The 16673-nt window shown below is 45.0% G+C and overlaps 1 protein-coding gene across 5 annotated transcripts in view; it reads right to left on the bottom strand.

Annotated features, from left to right (window-relative positions):
- Positions 1-16673, bottom strand: part of pxylp1 (2-phosphoxylose phosphatase 1) — a 173496-nt gene that overhangs the window by 74603 nt on the left and 82220 nt on the right. For 2 of the 5 annotated variants that reach the window (XM_078202353.1, XM_078202361.1), the window contains exon 3: positions 10593-10715. The exons of the other annotated variants lie outside the window; for them this stretch is intronic. In XM_078202353.1, coding sequence (XP_078058479.1) covers positions 10593-10715 — 123 coding nt within the window. The remainder of the gene's footprint in view (positions 1-10592; positions 10716-16673) is intronic. 5 annotated transcript variants of the gene reach the window in all.

The following is a 16673-nucleotide window of genomic DNA, read 5'->3' as shown; positions in this document are numbered from 1 at the left end:
CCATTCGGCCCATCAAGCCTGCAACAATGACAATCTCATCCAGGCCCCATCGCCATTACCCTACGTATCTACACTGCTGGTCCCCCTGACACTAAGGAGCAATTTTGCATGGCTAATCAACCTAATCTGCACATCTTTGGAGTGTGGGAGGAAACCGGAGCATCCAGAGGAAACACGCACAGACACGGGGAGAACGTGCAAGCTCTACATAGACAGTGACCCGAGGCCAGAATTGAACCCGGGTCTCTGGCACTGTGAGGCAACAGTGCTAACCACTGTGCCATATGTTTCCAATGAACATAAGCAACACATTGTTTTATATGAAACATTCCTCTATTTGCTGGATTTAGGAAGTATAGAAATGTTTTTCCCAAGAATGGATGAAAGGTTTGATTGTCGTATTTGCACTTTCTAGACCCAACGTTTGTTGTCTCCACCTTTTGATTTCTTCAAGCAACTTGAGTTTAATATTAAGAGATATCCATTCACAACTTCAGTTTGCTGATATTTTTAATGGTTGCAGTATATTTGAGGTTTCTGGAGGCACAACACTGAAATTCTATGACCTCTTTCATAGAAATGCCTCAAGTGCAACCACTGAAGGTTACTTCTTCAGGGCAGGTCTGAGCTTTAAGAAGACTGTGGCAATGTTTCCCACACCACAATGTGTAATTGCCAAAGCCTGAGCTGCTTTGGCAGGGTGCTGTAATATAAAAAACCCTTTCAGTCCTGTTTTTTCCTGTTTTTACTGATTTAAAATTATCTCAGTCATCTATTTGCCTTCAGTAACTCACCTATGTGTGCATTATTTCTGTGAGTGACAGGGTTCACGTGCCATTCAATTGAGTGGAAGCACCCTGACCTTAACCAATATCCACTGGATAGCAATTTGTCCGCAAACTGATTTCTCCCATCATCCATAAACACTGGGACCAATTGTAATACTCACACCACCAACTCAGCTAGATCAGATAGGGATGCGCAGACTGGATTTAGGGCCTTACAATCTGTACAGCTCACTTAATAAACTCATTAAGCTATTGTGGAAATTTACTGCAGCTTTTCCAGAACAACAGTAAACATTATTCAGTTTGCAGTGCAGAAAAATTGTATTTCCATCAGATTTCCTGGCAGACGTGCGTATTTATACAAGTCAATGAATCTTGGTTGCTTCTTTGAACTCTGACGATGCCATGAGGAAGTAACAGGTGGCACGGTGGCATAGTGGTTAGCACTGCCGCCTCACAGCACCAGGGACCCAGGTTCAATTCAGATCTTGAGTGACTGTGTGGAGTTTCTCCCCGTGTCTAAGTGGTTTTCCTCCAGATGTTCCGGTTTCCTCCCACACTTCAAAGATGTGCTGGTTAGGTTGATTGGCCTTGCTAAATTGTCCCTTAGTGTCAGGAGGGTAAATATGTGGGGTTACAGTATTAGGGCTTGGGTGGGATTTGTGTTGGTGCAGGCTCGATGGGTCAAATGGCCTCCTTCCGTACTATAGGAATTCTGTGATTCTATGAATTTGTGTAAATAGTTTGCATATCTCTGCCATGCTGCTTGATGCCATGGAGATAGAAGAAGCTGCCATAGACATATAAATACATATGAAAAGCATTTCAGCTCCAACAATGTCCCAGTTGAGAAACAAGCTGAGTCTCACAGACCGAGAAGTAGATTGCTGAGTTAATTGATGTCAGGAAGTGTACCAGTGGGACTACGAAACCTGACCGGAATTTCCTTGCGTGAGGGAAGGGAGAGAGAAAATCAGACGGTCTCCATTGGAAAATGTATACTTGTTAAGGTCAGATGAGAACAGGATTTCACCGAGTTGTGATGCCTTTTGTCAGGTAAACTGTCAATGCTCACTGACCGAATTCACACATAAAGAATTTCCATTAGTGTAAGGCACTGTAGCTGATTGACATCTATGGAGTTATACCCAAACAAGCACCTTCAGGAGAGGAATGAACATTTTTCGACTGAAAGCAGACTGTAGATTGGTAAAAGACATGTTGAATTTTATGCGAGCACAATGCTTCAGTACTCATGGAACTACATACTATTCAACATTACTTTTCTACGCAGAAAGATAACAAAACTCTGCTGCTCCTATTGCACAGCAATATCCTCATATGTAATGTTGAACTATATAGGCTGGGAGTTCCCAGTTTCAATTCCTGGCTGGTGCTGATCCAGTAAAACAGTAAGGAGATTGAACTGCTCTCTTTTGGTAATGGGGGAAGGTGTGAGGTGCATCTTTTATCAAACTGAGTCATGATGCACTCCATGACTGAACATACTTGCAGGTACTCATTGCCTGGACTCTAATGATGAAAAGTGACTTGGGTGAAATAGTAACAAGATTGAGTAGAAGTACGGCCTGGTGTACAGCCTCAGATCCTGCCACATGGCATGAGCCAACCCTTGATATTTTGGTCAAACTACAACAAAGCCACTTTATCGGAGAATGTTGCAAATGCAGCATAGTGACTGCACAGGAAAGCTTAAAGACATCAGAGCTGTGCTGTGTTCTGCTCACAGACAAAAGTGAAACTAAAACTGGATTGTATGAGACACTTCCCTTCTAGTGATGTCATGCTGCTTTCCCGAGGAAGCATATTTAAACAGTGGAGGATTGCTAACATATGTGGAACTGTACTTCAGCAGAAAGTAGGGAGGGGGAAAGTGGAAACATTTAAAAGGAAAATTGATGAAAACATTCAATTGTCAGTGTACCAGACACTGGGCACTTTCCTGACCTTTTTGAAAATGTTACCTGTGATTCTGAATGCCACAAATGAATGCATTATTGCTGGGGGAAAATCATGCATGCAACTTACACCCAAATCGAAGATCTTACCAAAAACATTCTAAGTGCTGAATGAGAATGGGTGAGTTAAAAATTGAATCTTGCCTCACTCTGTGAAAAAGATAATGCAACATCTGTTTCCTGCCAGCAGGGGGAAGGGCTGGGGCCTACGCTTGCTGAAAGCCGGCAGATTGCAGCGGAGGGCACCATTGCGCATGCTCAGATCGAGATGTGTCTGTCACTGCCTCTCCCCTTCATGGCTGATCGCCCTCCCACTCCACTGAATAATTACAGCTTTTTGCTCCTTTCCAGTTTTTGAGTAGGTGCGCTGCTACTTCTGTGACCTACAAACTGCAGTGTTAGTTGTTTTTCTCCATAAAGTCTCCTTATCGTCTTGAATAAATACACAATTTTTCTTCCTCATTTTTGCTTATGTTGTTAACTGCATAGCCTTAAATAGCAAAACGTCTTCCCTCGACTGCAGAAAATTTGATAAATTTTCTTCCAAGACTTCCACAACAATGCAGTTCCGAATTAATTCACCTTCAGGGATCCATATTCACAATTCTGAACTCGTTAATATGAAGCGTTAATGATGGAATCTATACAATCTCCTGGCCTTGGGAATGTCTATTTACTTTACCCATTCTATGATGGTGCTCCTTCTAAGGCGGAAGTAAGTATCAAATGTTTTTATAATCATTATTGTATGTCAGTCTCTTTCTTTATGCCCTGTCAGACCATCACATTCTCTGCACTACTGTCTATGGTGTAGAGAAGGATACTGGCCCGTTACTTACTAGACTTCTTAGCTAGTCCTGGAGCAGTTCTGTACCTGGTAAACCTATGACAGGGGAGACAATGGCCGGGTGATATTATCGCTAGGCTATTAATCCAGAAGCTCAGCTAACGTCTGGGGACCTGGGTTCGAATCCCGCTATGGCAGATGGTGGAATTCGAATTCAGTTAAATAAAAAATCTGGAATTAAGAATCTACTGATGACCATAAAACCATTGTCGAATGTCGGAACACTAATGGTTCATCTGGTTCACTAATGTTCTTTAGGGAAGGAAATCTGCCACCTTTACCTGGTTTGGTCTACATGTGACTCCAGAGCCACGGCAATGTGGTTGACTCTTAAATGCCCTCTGAAATGCCACTCAGTTCAAGGGCAATTAGGGATGGGCAATAAATGCTGGCCAGCCAGTGATGCTCTTATCCCATGAACGAACAAAATTAAAAAAAACAGAACTGCCACTTCCTGGCTTAATCAAGGCCTTCCACTTAGTTGAAGTACTCAGACAAAGGAAGGATTTTCTCCATGGCTTTCCTTCACGATAGTCTTTCTTCAAGTTCTATTGGTGTCCTTGTCTCTCAGTTGTTTCTCTCACTGTTTATCCGAGACTCTGAGCTCTTTACTTGATGTTTTTTCCATCACGTTTTCCACTGTCACTATTTGTTATCATCGTTGGGGCCTAAGAATAGGTTGCCCATGAGGGAATTTATAGATACAGCTGGAAGCAAGGCTGCTAAACTTAACCTTTTATTGAACACACTGCTAACTATACAGTATAGTAACAGGAGGCTCTACATAGAACTATCGGTCAGCCTACTCTGTTGTCATGTGATTTTACATCACTGATTATGTCTATTTCATATTTAAAATTAATCCTTCACACTACGTTAGTTTATTTAATATAAAGCATTCAGTATCAGGAAATTGCAAGAAATGCCAAAAAAAGAATAAATATGAAGAATGAAGCTATGAGGAGAGAAAACATATAAGAATACGTGGATGTATGAGAAAGTCCACATATTACCCGACCAATGATAAACCTTCCTACCTTGGTTACCTCCATTGTCATGCTAATCAGTGATTTATTCATTTTTAAATCAGGGAACTTATAAACAAATGTCAGAACTGATTTTACAGGTTCACCAAGGAAACCAGCATAGCAAAAACAACAAGACTTCCATAGCTAATGAATGTTGAGGACTTTATTTTTCTGTGCAGACTTTTGGGAAATTCTATCTTAACAGTAGATAATAAGCTGTCAGTAGCAATTGTACTTACCCTACTCTGTAAATGAGGCAGTGTCTGGAGAAGCAACTGTGGCTGCAGCTTAAAATTGGGTTTTAAGGGTCTTGGTCTAAAGACATGCAAGTCCCTCAAACAGCACAGCCAAACACAACGAAGTGGTGCCAAGACTTATTCCTCTCAGGGGTTTTGCAGTCTTATCAGAAACCCTGCTGGAGCGGGAGAAGCTGCAATTACATTGGAAGGAATTTGCATTATCAAGTTTCCTTCCTGCCATAACACTGGCTCTGCGAATAACATGATGTGGAGATGCTGGCGTTGGACTGGGGTAAACACAGTAAGGAGTCTAACAATACCAGGTTAAAGTCCAACAGGTTTATTTGGTAGCAAACGCCACTAGCCTTCGGAGAGGAGCAGCGCTCCGAAAGCTAGTGGCGTTTGCTACCAAATAAACCTGTTGGACTTTAACCTGGTGTTGTTAGACTCCTTACTCTGCGAATACCAGCAGAATGACCTTTTATATGAGAGCAGTTGTAAGATATTTCTAATGTGGGTAAAATCCACCAGGATTGCTCTTTCTAACCAATTACCTGGCTGTGATAGATTCTGAAAGCAGGATGCTCATTCTTTCAATAGTACCAGCACAGTATTTGTGCGAGAGCACTGATTAACACTTCTCGACTGTTCGGGCTCCCCTGCAGAAGTCTGTGAAGATTCTTCACTTGTTTGTGAAAATTGTCATTTTCTCCATGCTACTGTACACTTCTATAAATTCTGTAGAATCTTTCCACAGGATTGCAATCATCTTTGTGATGCACTTTTATTGACAGGTTCTGCAGACATATCATAGTTGCTTCAAAGATTGTGGTTTAAGTCTCATTTGAACCCAGGTGTTGTAGGATGCAAATTCATTGACAATTAAACAGTATTGGCTCAAAGCTTGTCCCGATCTTACTCTTTCGTCTCCTACCATCTTCACTTTTAACTTTAGATTTGTAAATTGTCATTCACCCAGCGCCCTTTCCCAAACTCTGAATGCAAATGGCCACCCAACCACTCAGTCACTCACCCACTCACTCACCTACTGAGACATCCACTCAGTCACTCACTCACTCAGCCACTCACTCATACATTCATTACCAATGCTTTATGTGCCACTCAATTCTTGTCTTACTGAGTTTTCTGCAGCTTTTTACTTCCATGACATTAACCAAGCCCAAGCTTCAATTAAATTCAAGCAGGTTTCTGGCTGCTCTGTAGTTCAGCAGCTAAAGGCTCCAATACAGAGTGCAGATTTTCCTGTCCACATAGCACTACAGAGCAAAGTTTTTTTTTCTCTCTGGGCAGAATGCAGTATTTACTTAAAGTGTTTGTTTAACTATTTGCACAGACCATTCTGAGGGCTGATTTGAGACAGTATTTAATTGCAACAAAGGTGGGAAATTGGATGTTTAATTCCGTTCAATTTTGTAAAAGTACATTAGGAATTGCCAGCGAGTTTTTCTTATTTCTACACACTTGTGTTGTCCATCTAATTGTTAAGCACATATAACAGTTCACATCCTTCAATTTGCACTAACTGGAGATATGCTTTCTCCCACAATGGCAGCAGCGTTCGAGACACAAGTTTCCACATCTTTGCAATGCAGACTTTCTTAAAAGAGGCTGCAGTGCACTCATTTCTCTCTGAAAGCAGCAATTTCGTTAAGAACATGGTTGGGAGATTCGCTTTTCCTCACATTTTTTGTGGAATGTTTGGAATGTTCCCCACTTTTTCTCTTGCTGCAGAAATTTCACAAGCACACTTAAATCTCAAATATTCCTCAGGCAAGAGACATTTTTCTCCCCCCCAATGGATTCTTCCCTCAAGCTCCAAACAATCTTAGCTAGCTCCATCAGAAATCATTTTAATAAATATATTTTTCAATTGACCTGAACTTTTTTACAGATGTTTTCAAGGATATTTGAAGCTTCATTGGCCAAATTAACATATTTCACAAATATCAAACACAGGAAAACAGCATGCAAAGGTTTTAAAAATGTATTAGTCACAAGTAGGCTTACATTCACACTGTAATGAAGTTACTGTGAAAATCCCCGAGTCGCCACATTCCGGCGCCTGTTCGGGTCCACTGAGGGAGAATTTAGCATGGCCAATTCATCTAGCCAGCACATCTTTTGGACTGTGGGAGGAAACCGGAGCACTCAGAGGAAAGCCACGCAGACACAGGGAGAACATGCAAACTCCACACAGACAGTGACCCAAGCCAGGAGTTGAACCCAGGCCCCTGGAGCTGTGAGGCAGCAGTGCTAATCACTGTGCCACCGTGCCACCCTGAGCTTGGGTTTGGTTAATGTCATGTTTCCTCTGAGACAGAACGGTTAGGGGAAAGTGTTTAGCGCATGTGACCTAACTTTACAACAACAACTTGTATTTATATTCAACAGTGAGCCACAAGAGGAGATATTAGAGCAAATGACCCAAAGCTGGGGCAAAGGTATGTATATAGGAGCATCTTAGAGGAGGAAATAGAAATAATAATGCAGAGAAGTTTAGGGACAGAATTCCAGAGCATAGGATCTAGGTAGTAGAAAGAACAGCCGCCGTGAGTGGAATATTAAAATTGGGAATGTTCAAGAGGACAGAATTGGAAAAGATCTAGTTGTAGAGTTAGAGGAGATTACAGGGATAGGGAGGCATGAAATCAAGGATGAAGGTTTTTTAATCACAGCATTGCTCAGAATGTGACATGGGAATGATGGGTGAAAGGAATTTAGTGCGTGTTAGGATGCAGGCAATAGAGTTTTGGATGAGTTTAGGTTTATGGAGGGTGGGAGATGAGAGGTGAGGAAAATGGAATAACATTAATAAACTTTAGGCAAGCACCATGTGGCTAGATGCCTTTGCAGTCTAGTTACACAGATCACTAAAATGTCATGAACAAATACAGAAAATAATTAAATTGGCTAATGTACTGCTGGACTTTATATCAAGATGCATTCATACACAGCCCTGCTTAGACCACACATGGAATACTGAGACTGCACCTTGGGAAGGGTAGATTGAGCTTGGGAGAGTGCAATGTAGGTTTACCAGAATGATAACCAAATTTCTATGATTAAATTAGAAAGGACCACACAAGCTAGGGCTGCATTTTCTGGAATTTAGAAGGTTAAAGGGTGATTTGATCAAAGTTTTCAACAGATTAAGGGGGACAGATAAGGTGAATGGAGAGAAACTATATACAGACTAGGACTAGAGGACATGAGGGCTTTCAGGACTGAAATTAGGAAACACTTTGGCGTACAAAGGGTGATAGAAATTTGGAGCTCTGTTCGGAAAAAAAGCAACTGCGCTAGATCAATTGTCAATTTTAAAACCGAGATAGATTTTAGTTAACTGGAGCATTAAGGGAGGTTTTTTTTAAATTTGTTCATGGGATATGGGCATTGCTGGCTGCGTCAGCATTTATGGCTCATCCCTAATTGTCTTTGAACTGAGTGGCTTGCTAGGCCATTTCAGAGAGCATTGCTGTGGGTCTGGAGTCGTATATACGCCACTCCAGGTAAGGAATGCAGATTTCCGTCCCTAAAGAGCATTAGTGCACCAGATGACAATCATCATTAGGTTTTTAATTCCAGATTTTTATTGAATTCAAATTTCTCCGTCTGCCATGGCAGGATTTAAACACGGGTCCCCAGAACTTTACCCTGGGTCTCTGGATTATTAGTCCATGGGGAGCGGCACGGTGGCATAGTAGTTAGCATTGCTGCCTCACAGCACCAGGGACCCAGGTTTAATTCCAGCTTCAGTGTGGAGTTTGCACATTCTCTCCGTGTCTGCGTGGATTTCCTCCGGGTGCTCCGGTTTCCTTCCACACTCCAAAGATTTGCAGGTTAGGTTGATTGGCCATGCTAAATTCCCCTTGGTGTCAGGAGGATTTGCAGGGTAAATACGTGGGGTTACGGGGATAGGACCTAGGTGGGATTATTGGTGGTGAATGGCCTCTTTCTGCGCTGTAGGGATTCTATGATTCTATTCTACGACAATACCACTACACCACTGTCTCCCCGTGTGCCATCACCTCCAATGGGGCAATGTCAGGTTTATGGAGTTAGGTCACAGAGATTATCCATGATCTCAATGAATAATGGAACAGGCTTGAGGAGCTAAATTGCCTAATCCTGCTCCTGTGTTTCTAAACCTCCAGGGGGCATCTGACGAGGGGTGAAAACCTTATTCTTGGAGGTTTGGGAACCCAAATGCATTGTCAATGTTGATACACATTGCCAGCATGTGGCTGCCCCCTTAATCTGAACTCTTGCTGCAAAGCTGAATTTAAAAGTATTATTTTTAAATTTAATTACACCTCAAGGCAAAGTAGTCAAAAACCCTGACATATGACACCCACCCTAATACTTCCTGGTCAAACAAATTCTTCCTCTCAAATTTAGAAACTGCTATTTATTCCTGGCCACCAGGTGGCAATAGCCCCTTTATTTAAGCAAAAATACATTGCAAGGATAAAAGTTGCTTGCTTTCCTTTCTTCAGTTCCAATTTGTAGTTCGGCCCAAGCAAATTATACAGCTGCATAAATAACATTTATAACAAGCGCACCTTCGAAATATTAATTAATTACCCTATAATCATTAAACTTCATTAATATTTATTACATGAAGGTCATTCACTGCACATTCATACATTCTTTCCTCAAACATAACTGTTTTAGGGAAATTAAGAATCTGCAAGATCGAGGAGGGGAGAAATGGCACTCAGAGAATTGCTCATTTGGAGGGCCAGTGCAGACATGAGGGGCCAAACGGCTCATGCACTGTATCAATTCTGTGGTTCTGTGAGGAATCTCTACCTCTGCTTGTCTATAGTTGTTTTCCTTTTTCAAATTAGATTTTATTGACTCAGAAATTTATTTCTTTATACAGTTACGGCAATTGTACACTCCACCTTGAGTAGTGTGCATGATTCTGATCATCAAGACACAAGGAAGACACTGAAGTTCAAAGAATTGCTGGAGAAAAGTCACGTGGCATTCCTCTATTATCAAAGGCCAATGTCGTGAGGGGAGATTAGAGAAGCTAGGGCTTCTCAGGCTCCATAGCGATTGAGTTATGCAATGTGGAAAAAGTCAAAGTTATATATTAATATTGGGACAATATGACAAAGAGTCCTGCATTTAAACAAAGTCAAATTTTGGACTGATATCAGGACTTTCTCACACAGTGATCAACATATGTAATGCGGAGATGGAAAGCTTGGGATTAATTCAGAAATAATTAGCTGCCTTATCTAGGTTAATTGGATAGAAATCTTGTGGGTTCCAGGATTGGTGGGTGAACTACTTTGCCACATTACCACCTGTGTGGTAAAAGTGAAAACTAACTCTTACACACACTGCCTGCTTCTACTTCACAGCTGATCAAGGCTGCTTTGAGATAAAGTCCACAGTTACAAATATGAAGTAGTCAGGAGTCAACACTTCCTCACCATTGGAAAAACAAACTATTTCTGAAAAAGAAAGCAACAATGTCTTTTACTTAATCTACTTTGGGGTTCTGCTGGTCTTGCTGAAGATCTCTGGGTCTCAATCCTGACCCCATTCATGCTGAGCATTCCTGCTTTTGTACAATGTACGTTCTCTCTCATCTGGATGAGCTACAGCTCAATCTCCTGCATTCTGTTATTACAGTGGATAAGACTGCAGTTCAGTCTGAGAGAGGACAAACGCACCTGCTCCTGAACCATTCCTGCCCTTTGGTCTCTTCTGGACTCTCCAGCGTGGATCTTCCACTCTCCTCCCTCTAGCTCTATCTCCAGCTGGTCCCATGCTGACTCCGCCACGCGCTGTGGCTGCTGCGCACAAACACAAACATGCTCTGTAAAAACTAATGGTACCATTTTTTTGAAAGATCATCTTGATTCAAAAGGCCTAAATAACCTGCGGCACGGTGGCACAATGGTCAGCACTGCTGCCTCACAGCATCAGGGACCCGGGTTCAATTCCCGGTTTGGGTCACTGTCTGTGCAGACTCTGCATGTTCTCCCCGTGTCTGCGTGGGTTTCCTCCGGGCACTCTGGTTTCCTCCCACAGTGTGAAAGACATGCTGGTTAGGTGCATTGGCCATGCTAAATTCTCTCTCCGTGTACCCGAACAGGTGCCGGAATGTGGCGACTAGGGGATTTTCACAGTAACTTCATTGCAGTGTTAATGTAAACCTACTTGTGACACTAATAAATAAACTTAAAAATCCTAAGTTATGAAGAGAAGAAATGAGGATTAAGTATTCAGACCCTACAGAAAATAGAGCCCGATTTTACGGGCGGCACGGTAGCACAGTGGTTAGCACTGCTGCTTCACAGCTCCAGGGTCCAGGGTTCGATTCCCGGCTCGGGTCACTGTCTGTGTGGAGTTTGCACATTCTCCTCGTGTCTGCGTGGGTTTCCTCCAGGTGCTCTGGTTTCTTCCCACAGTCCAAAGATGTGCGGGTTAGGTTGATTGGCCAGGTTAAAAATTGCCCCTTAGTATCCTGAGATGTGTAGGTTAGAGGGATTAGCAGGTAAATATGTGGGGGTAGGGCCTGGGTCGGATTGTGGTCGGTGCAGACTCGATGGGCCGAATGGCCTCCTTCTGCACTGTAGGGTTTCTATGATTTCACCTCTTCTCGCTCCTTTTCTGGCGAGAGGATTAGAAATAGGGTTCTCTTTTCTATACTGGTGCCTTTGTGATTTTGTAATTGTGCTGACCTTTCCTGAAGTTTGAATGCTAAACGAGAGTGAAGTACTGGGTGGAATTTTACAACCTCGTCACGCCTCTTGCGACGGGAAAAAGTCGTAAAATCAGGCGTGATGCGACTAGTGGGAATGGCGCCCGCATTTGCGCCCATTCCCATTTCACCACCAAATAAAAATCGGCATGATCGGGACCCAACCCAAAATGTCACTTTGCATTTTTTTGCATTCATCATAATTAGTGAGTCTCACTCCCAGCTCACCTGCCTTAACCACCTCATTCTCGGCAGCTGGATCGGTCAGGAAAACACCTCAACTATAAGTCAGTTTCAGTCACTTGAGCAGTGAGGGTGAGTGAGGAGGTAAGTCTGCGCTTTCAAACTGCTCCGTGCTGCTCAGAGGCGGGGGGGCAGTTGCTGCTCATTGGGTCCAACTTCGGACTCTCAGCACAGAGCCGGGTCGGAGCGCTGACCTCGGGTCATAGCACCGAATCTGGGTCCTAGTGTTGGTGGGGGATGGGCTGGAAACTCTCTGAAGTGGCAGTGCTGTAGCCTCAAACTTGTCAAGCAGCATTGTCTATGACCACTACTTCATGGGTTATGGGTGTGTGTTTGTGAGTGCATGGGGGGGGGGGTGGATGCTGCGTTGCCATTTTGCAGGGCTGTGGGGAGATATGAGTAGTGTGTGTTGCTGGGGGGCTGTGTGGGGGGGGGGGGTATGGGGAGTGTGTGTTGCAAGGGGCAGTGGGGGGAATGTGGGGAGTGCATGTTGCTGGGGGGCTGTGTGGGGGGTATGGGGTTGGTGTGTTGTTGGGGCCGTGGGGGGATATGAGTAGTGTGTGTTGCTGGGGGGCTGTGTGGGGGGAATGTGGGGAGTGTGTGTTGCTGGGGCAGTGGGGGGGTATGGGGAGTGTGTGTTGCTGGGGCGGTGGGGGGGTATGGGGAGTGTGTGTTGCTGGGGGCAGTTGGGGGGGGGGATGTCAGGTGTGTGTGTTGCTAGGCTGGGGGTGAGCTTGGTTCTTTAGCCTCTCCATCTGTCTCTCCCCTTCCCCAAACTTCACCCCCACCCCCCCCCCCCCCCCCCGGGCCACCCCCCACCCCTTCAGATTGACGAGATGGCTTTTGTAGTGCAGTCATCTTGCTGTTCCTTTGGTTGCTGCTGGATCTGAGGAGGAGGAGGAGCAGGAGGATGAAATACGGGCAGAGAAGGCTCAGGTCTTACCACTCACAGGAGTAGAGGGAGACGGCTGCCGGAGGCAGGACGTGGCCCCCATTCGCACCGGGAGGGGGTGGGGGTGCAGGAGAAGGAGGGAGTGGAGACGCCGGCAATTCTGCATGCAAATGTCCTTTGAGCAACTGTCGGACATTGAGTGCAGCTGATGGCTCTGACTCCAAAAGGACAATGCAACACCTGTGCCATTTGTTGCAGGACCTGGCACCTCGGGGCACAGTGGGGCACCCACCCCCGGTGGCTGTGAAAGTGACGGCCGCCTTAAACCTTTACGCCACTGGGTCCTTCCAGACTGATGTGGAGATGCCGGCGTTGGACTGGGGTAAACACAGTAAGAAGTCTCACAACACCAGGTTAAAGTCCAACAGGTTTATTTGGTAGCAAAATCCACGAGCTTTCGGAGCGCTGCTCCTTCGTCAGGTAAATGGGAGTTCTGTTCACAAACAGGACATATAAAGACACAAACTCAATTTACAAAATAATATACGTACTCCCCGCGTTGGAGATCTCTACTGCCTCCCGAAGATACACCTGGCAAACACACCCGGCCATCCCATCGTATCATAGAACATAACAGCGCAGTACAGGCCCTTCGGCCCTCGATGTTGCGCCGACCAGTGGAACCAATCTAAAGCCCCTCTAATCTACACTATTCCAATATCATCCATATGTTTATCCAATAACCATTTGAATGCTCTGAATGTTGACGAGTCCATTACAGCTGCAGGCAGGGCATTCCACGCCCTTACTACTCTCTGAGTAAAGAGCCTACCTCTAACATCTGTCCTATATCTCGCACCCCTCAATTTAAAGCTATGTCCCCTCGTGCTAGCCATCACCATCCGAGGAAAAAGGCTCTCACTATCCACTCTATCTAATCCTCTGATCATCTTGCATGCCTCTATTAAGTCACCTCTTAACCTTCTTCTCTCTAACGAAAACAACCTTAAGCCCCTCAGCCTTTCCTCATACGATTTTCCCATCATACCAGGCAACATCCTGGTAAATCTCCTCTGCACCCTTTCCAACACTTCCACATCTTTCCCATAATACGGCGACCAGAACTGTACGCAGTACTCCAAATGCGGCCGCACCAGAGTTTTGTACAGTTGCAGCATGACCTCCTGGCTCCGAAACTCAATCCCTCTACCAATAAAAGCTAACACACCGTATGCCTTCTTAACAACCCTATCAACCTGGGTGCCAACTTTCAGGGATCTATGCACATAGACACCCAGATCCCTCTGTTCATCCACACTACCAAGTATCTTACCATTAGCCCAGTACTCTGTATTCCTGTTACTCCTTCCAAAGTGAATCACCTCACATTTTTCCGCATTAAACTCCATTTGCCACCTCTCAGCCCAGCTCTACAGCTTATCTATGTCCCTCTGTAACCTGCCACTTCCCTCTGCATTGTCTACAACTCCACCGACTTTAGAGTCATCCGCAAATTTACTAATCCATCCTTCCACGCCCTCATCCAGGTCATTAATAAAAATGACAAACAGCAGTGGCCCCAAAACAGATCCTTGTGGTACACCACTAGTAACTGAACTCCAGGATGAATATTTCCCATCAACCACCACCCTCTGTTTTCTTACAGCTAGCCAATTCCTGATCCAAACCACTAAATCACCCTCAATCCCATGTGTCCGTATTTTTTGCAAAAGCTTACCATGGGGAACCTTATCAAACGCTTTGCTGAAATCCATATACACCACATCAACCGCTTTACCCTCATCCACCTCTTTGGTCACCTTCTCAAAGAACTCAATAAGGGTTGTGAGGCACGACCTACCCTTCACAAAACCGTGCTGACTATCCCTAATCAAATTATTCCTTTCTAGGTGCAATGGGAATGGGACCCTGTGTGAGAACCTCTCCGGTCAAGTCGAGGGCATCCGGAAACCCATTGTACAAAGAACCCCCAGCTTTTGCCGTGACACTACGGACTTCCTACAGAAACTCAGCACCCATAGAGCAGTTGAACCAGGAGCACTTCTCGTCACAAGGGATGTCTCGGCACTCTGCACCAGCATCCCCCACGACGATTCCATTGCGGCAACTGCCTCAGTACTCAACACCGACAACTGCCAGTCTCCAGATGCAGTTTTACAACTCATCCGCTTCATCCTGGACCACAATGTCTTCACCTTCAACAACCAGTTCTTCATCCAGACATACGGGACAGCCATGGGGACCAAATTCGCACCTCAATATGCCAACATCTTCATGCACAGGTTCGAACAAGACCTCTTCACCGCACAGGACCTTCAACCGATGCTATACACTAGATACATCAATGACATTTTCTTCCTTTGGACTCTTGGTGAACAATCACTGAAACAACTATATGATGACATCAACAAGTTCCATCCCACCATCAGACTCACCATGGACTACTCTCCGGAATCGGTTGCATTCTTGGACACATGCATCTCCATTAAGGAGGTCACCTCAGCACTTCACTGTACTGCAAGCCCACGGATAACCTCATGATGCTCCACTTCTCCAGCTTCCACCCTAAACACGTTAAAGAAGCCATCCCCAACAGACAAGCCCTCTCTATACACAGGATCTGCTCAGATGAGGAGGATCGCAACAGACACCTCCAGACGCTGAAAGATGCCCTCATAAGAACAGGATATGGCGCTCGACTCATCGATCGACAGTTCCGACGCGCCACAGCGAAAAACCGCACCGACCTCCTCAGAAGACAAACACGGGACACGGTGGACAGAGTACCCTTCGTCGTCCAGTACTTCCCCGGAGCGGAGAAGCCACGACATCTTCTCCGGAGCCTTCAACATGTCATTGATGAAGAAGAACATCTCGCCAAGGCCATCCCCACACCCCCATTTCTTGCCTTCAAACAACTGCGCAACCTCAAACAGACCATTGTCCGCATGCGGCAAACTACCCAACCTTCAGGAGAATAGTGACCACGACACCACACAACCCTGCCACAGCAACCTCTGCAAGACGTGCCAGATCATCGACACAGATGCCATCATCTCACGTGAGAACACCATCCACCAGGTACATGGTACATACTCTTGCAACTCAGCCAACGTTGTCTACCTGATACGCTGCAAGAATGTTCTCTTCCTGTTGGGAAACACTTCAGCGGTCACGGGCATTCGGCCTCTGATCTTCGGGTAAGCGTTCTCCAAGGCGGCCTTCACGACACACGACAACGCAGAGTCGCTGAGCAGAGACTGATAGCCAAGTTCCGCACACATGAGGACGGCCTCAACTGGGATCTTGGGTTCATGTCACATTATCTGTAACCACCACGACTTGCCTGGACTTGCAAAATCTCACTAACTGTTCTGGTTGGAGACAATACACATCTCTTTAACCTGTGCTTAACCCTCTCTCCACTCACATTGTCTGTACCTTTAAGACTTGATTACCTGTAAAGATTCACATTCCAACCATTATTTTGTAAATTGAGTTTTTGTGTCTTTATATGTCCTGTTTGTGAACAGAACTCCCACTTACCTGACGAAGGGGCAGCGCTCCGAAAGCTCGTGGCTTTTGCTACCAAATAAACCTGTTGGACTTTAACCTGGTGTTGTGAGACTTCTTACTGTCCTTCCAGACTGCCAGTGGAAACCTTTGTGGCATTTCCAAATCATCCATCCACAAATGTGTGGAGGAGGTCACGGATGTCCTGTATGCCCAGGCTAGCCAGTATATTAAATTTGACCTGGACCGGGCCCAGCAGGAAGCCCGGGCTGCAGGATTCGCAGCCATCCAAATTTGCAGGGGGGTATAGACTGCACCCACGTCATCCTCAAGGTCCCGCTGAAGAAGCCGGGAAGATTCATGAACAGAAAGGGCTTT

The sequence above is a fragment of the Mustelus asterias genome, chromosome 3 (assembly GCF_964213995.1).
Source record: "Mustelus asterias chromosome 3, sMusAst1.hap1.1, whole genome shotgun sequence".
NCBI lineage: Eukaryota > Metazoa > Chordata > Chondrichthyes > Carcharhiniformes > Triakidae > Mustelus > Mustelus asterias.
Note: the sequence above shows the minus strand (reverse complement) of the source record. Positions and strands in the feature narration are given on the sequence as shown.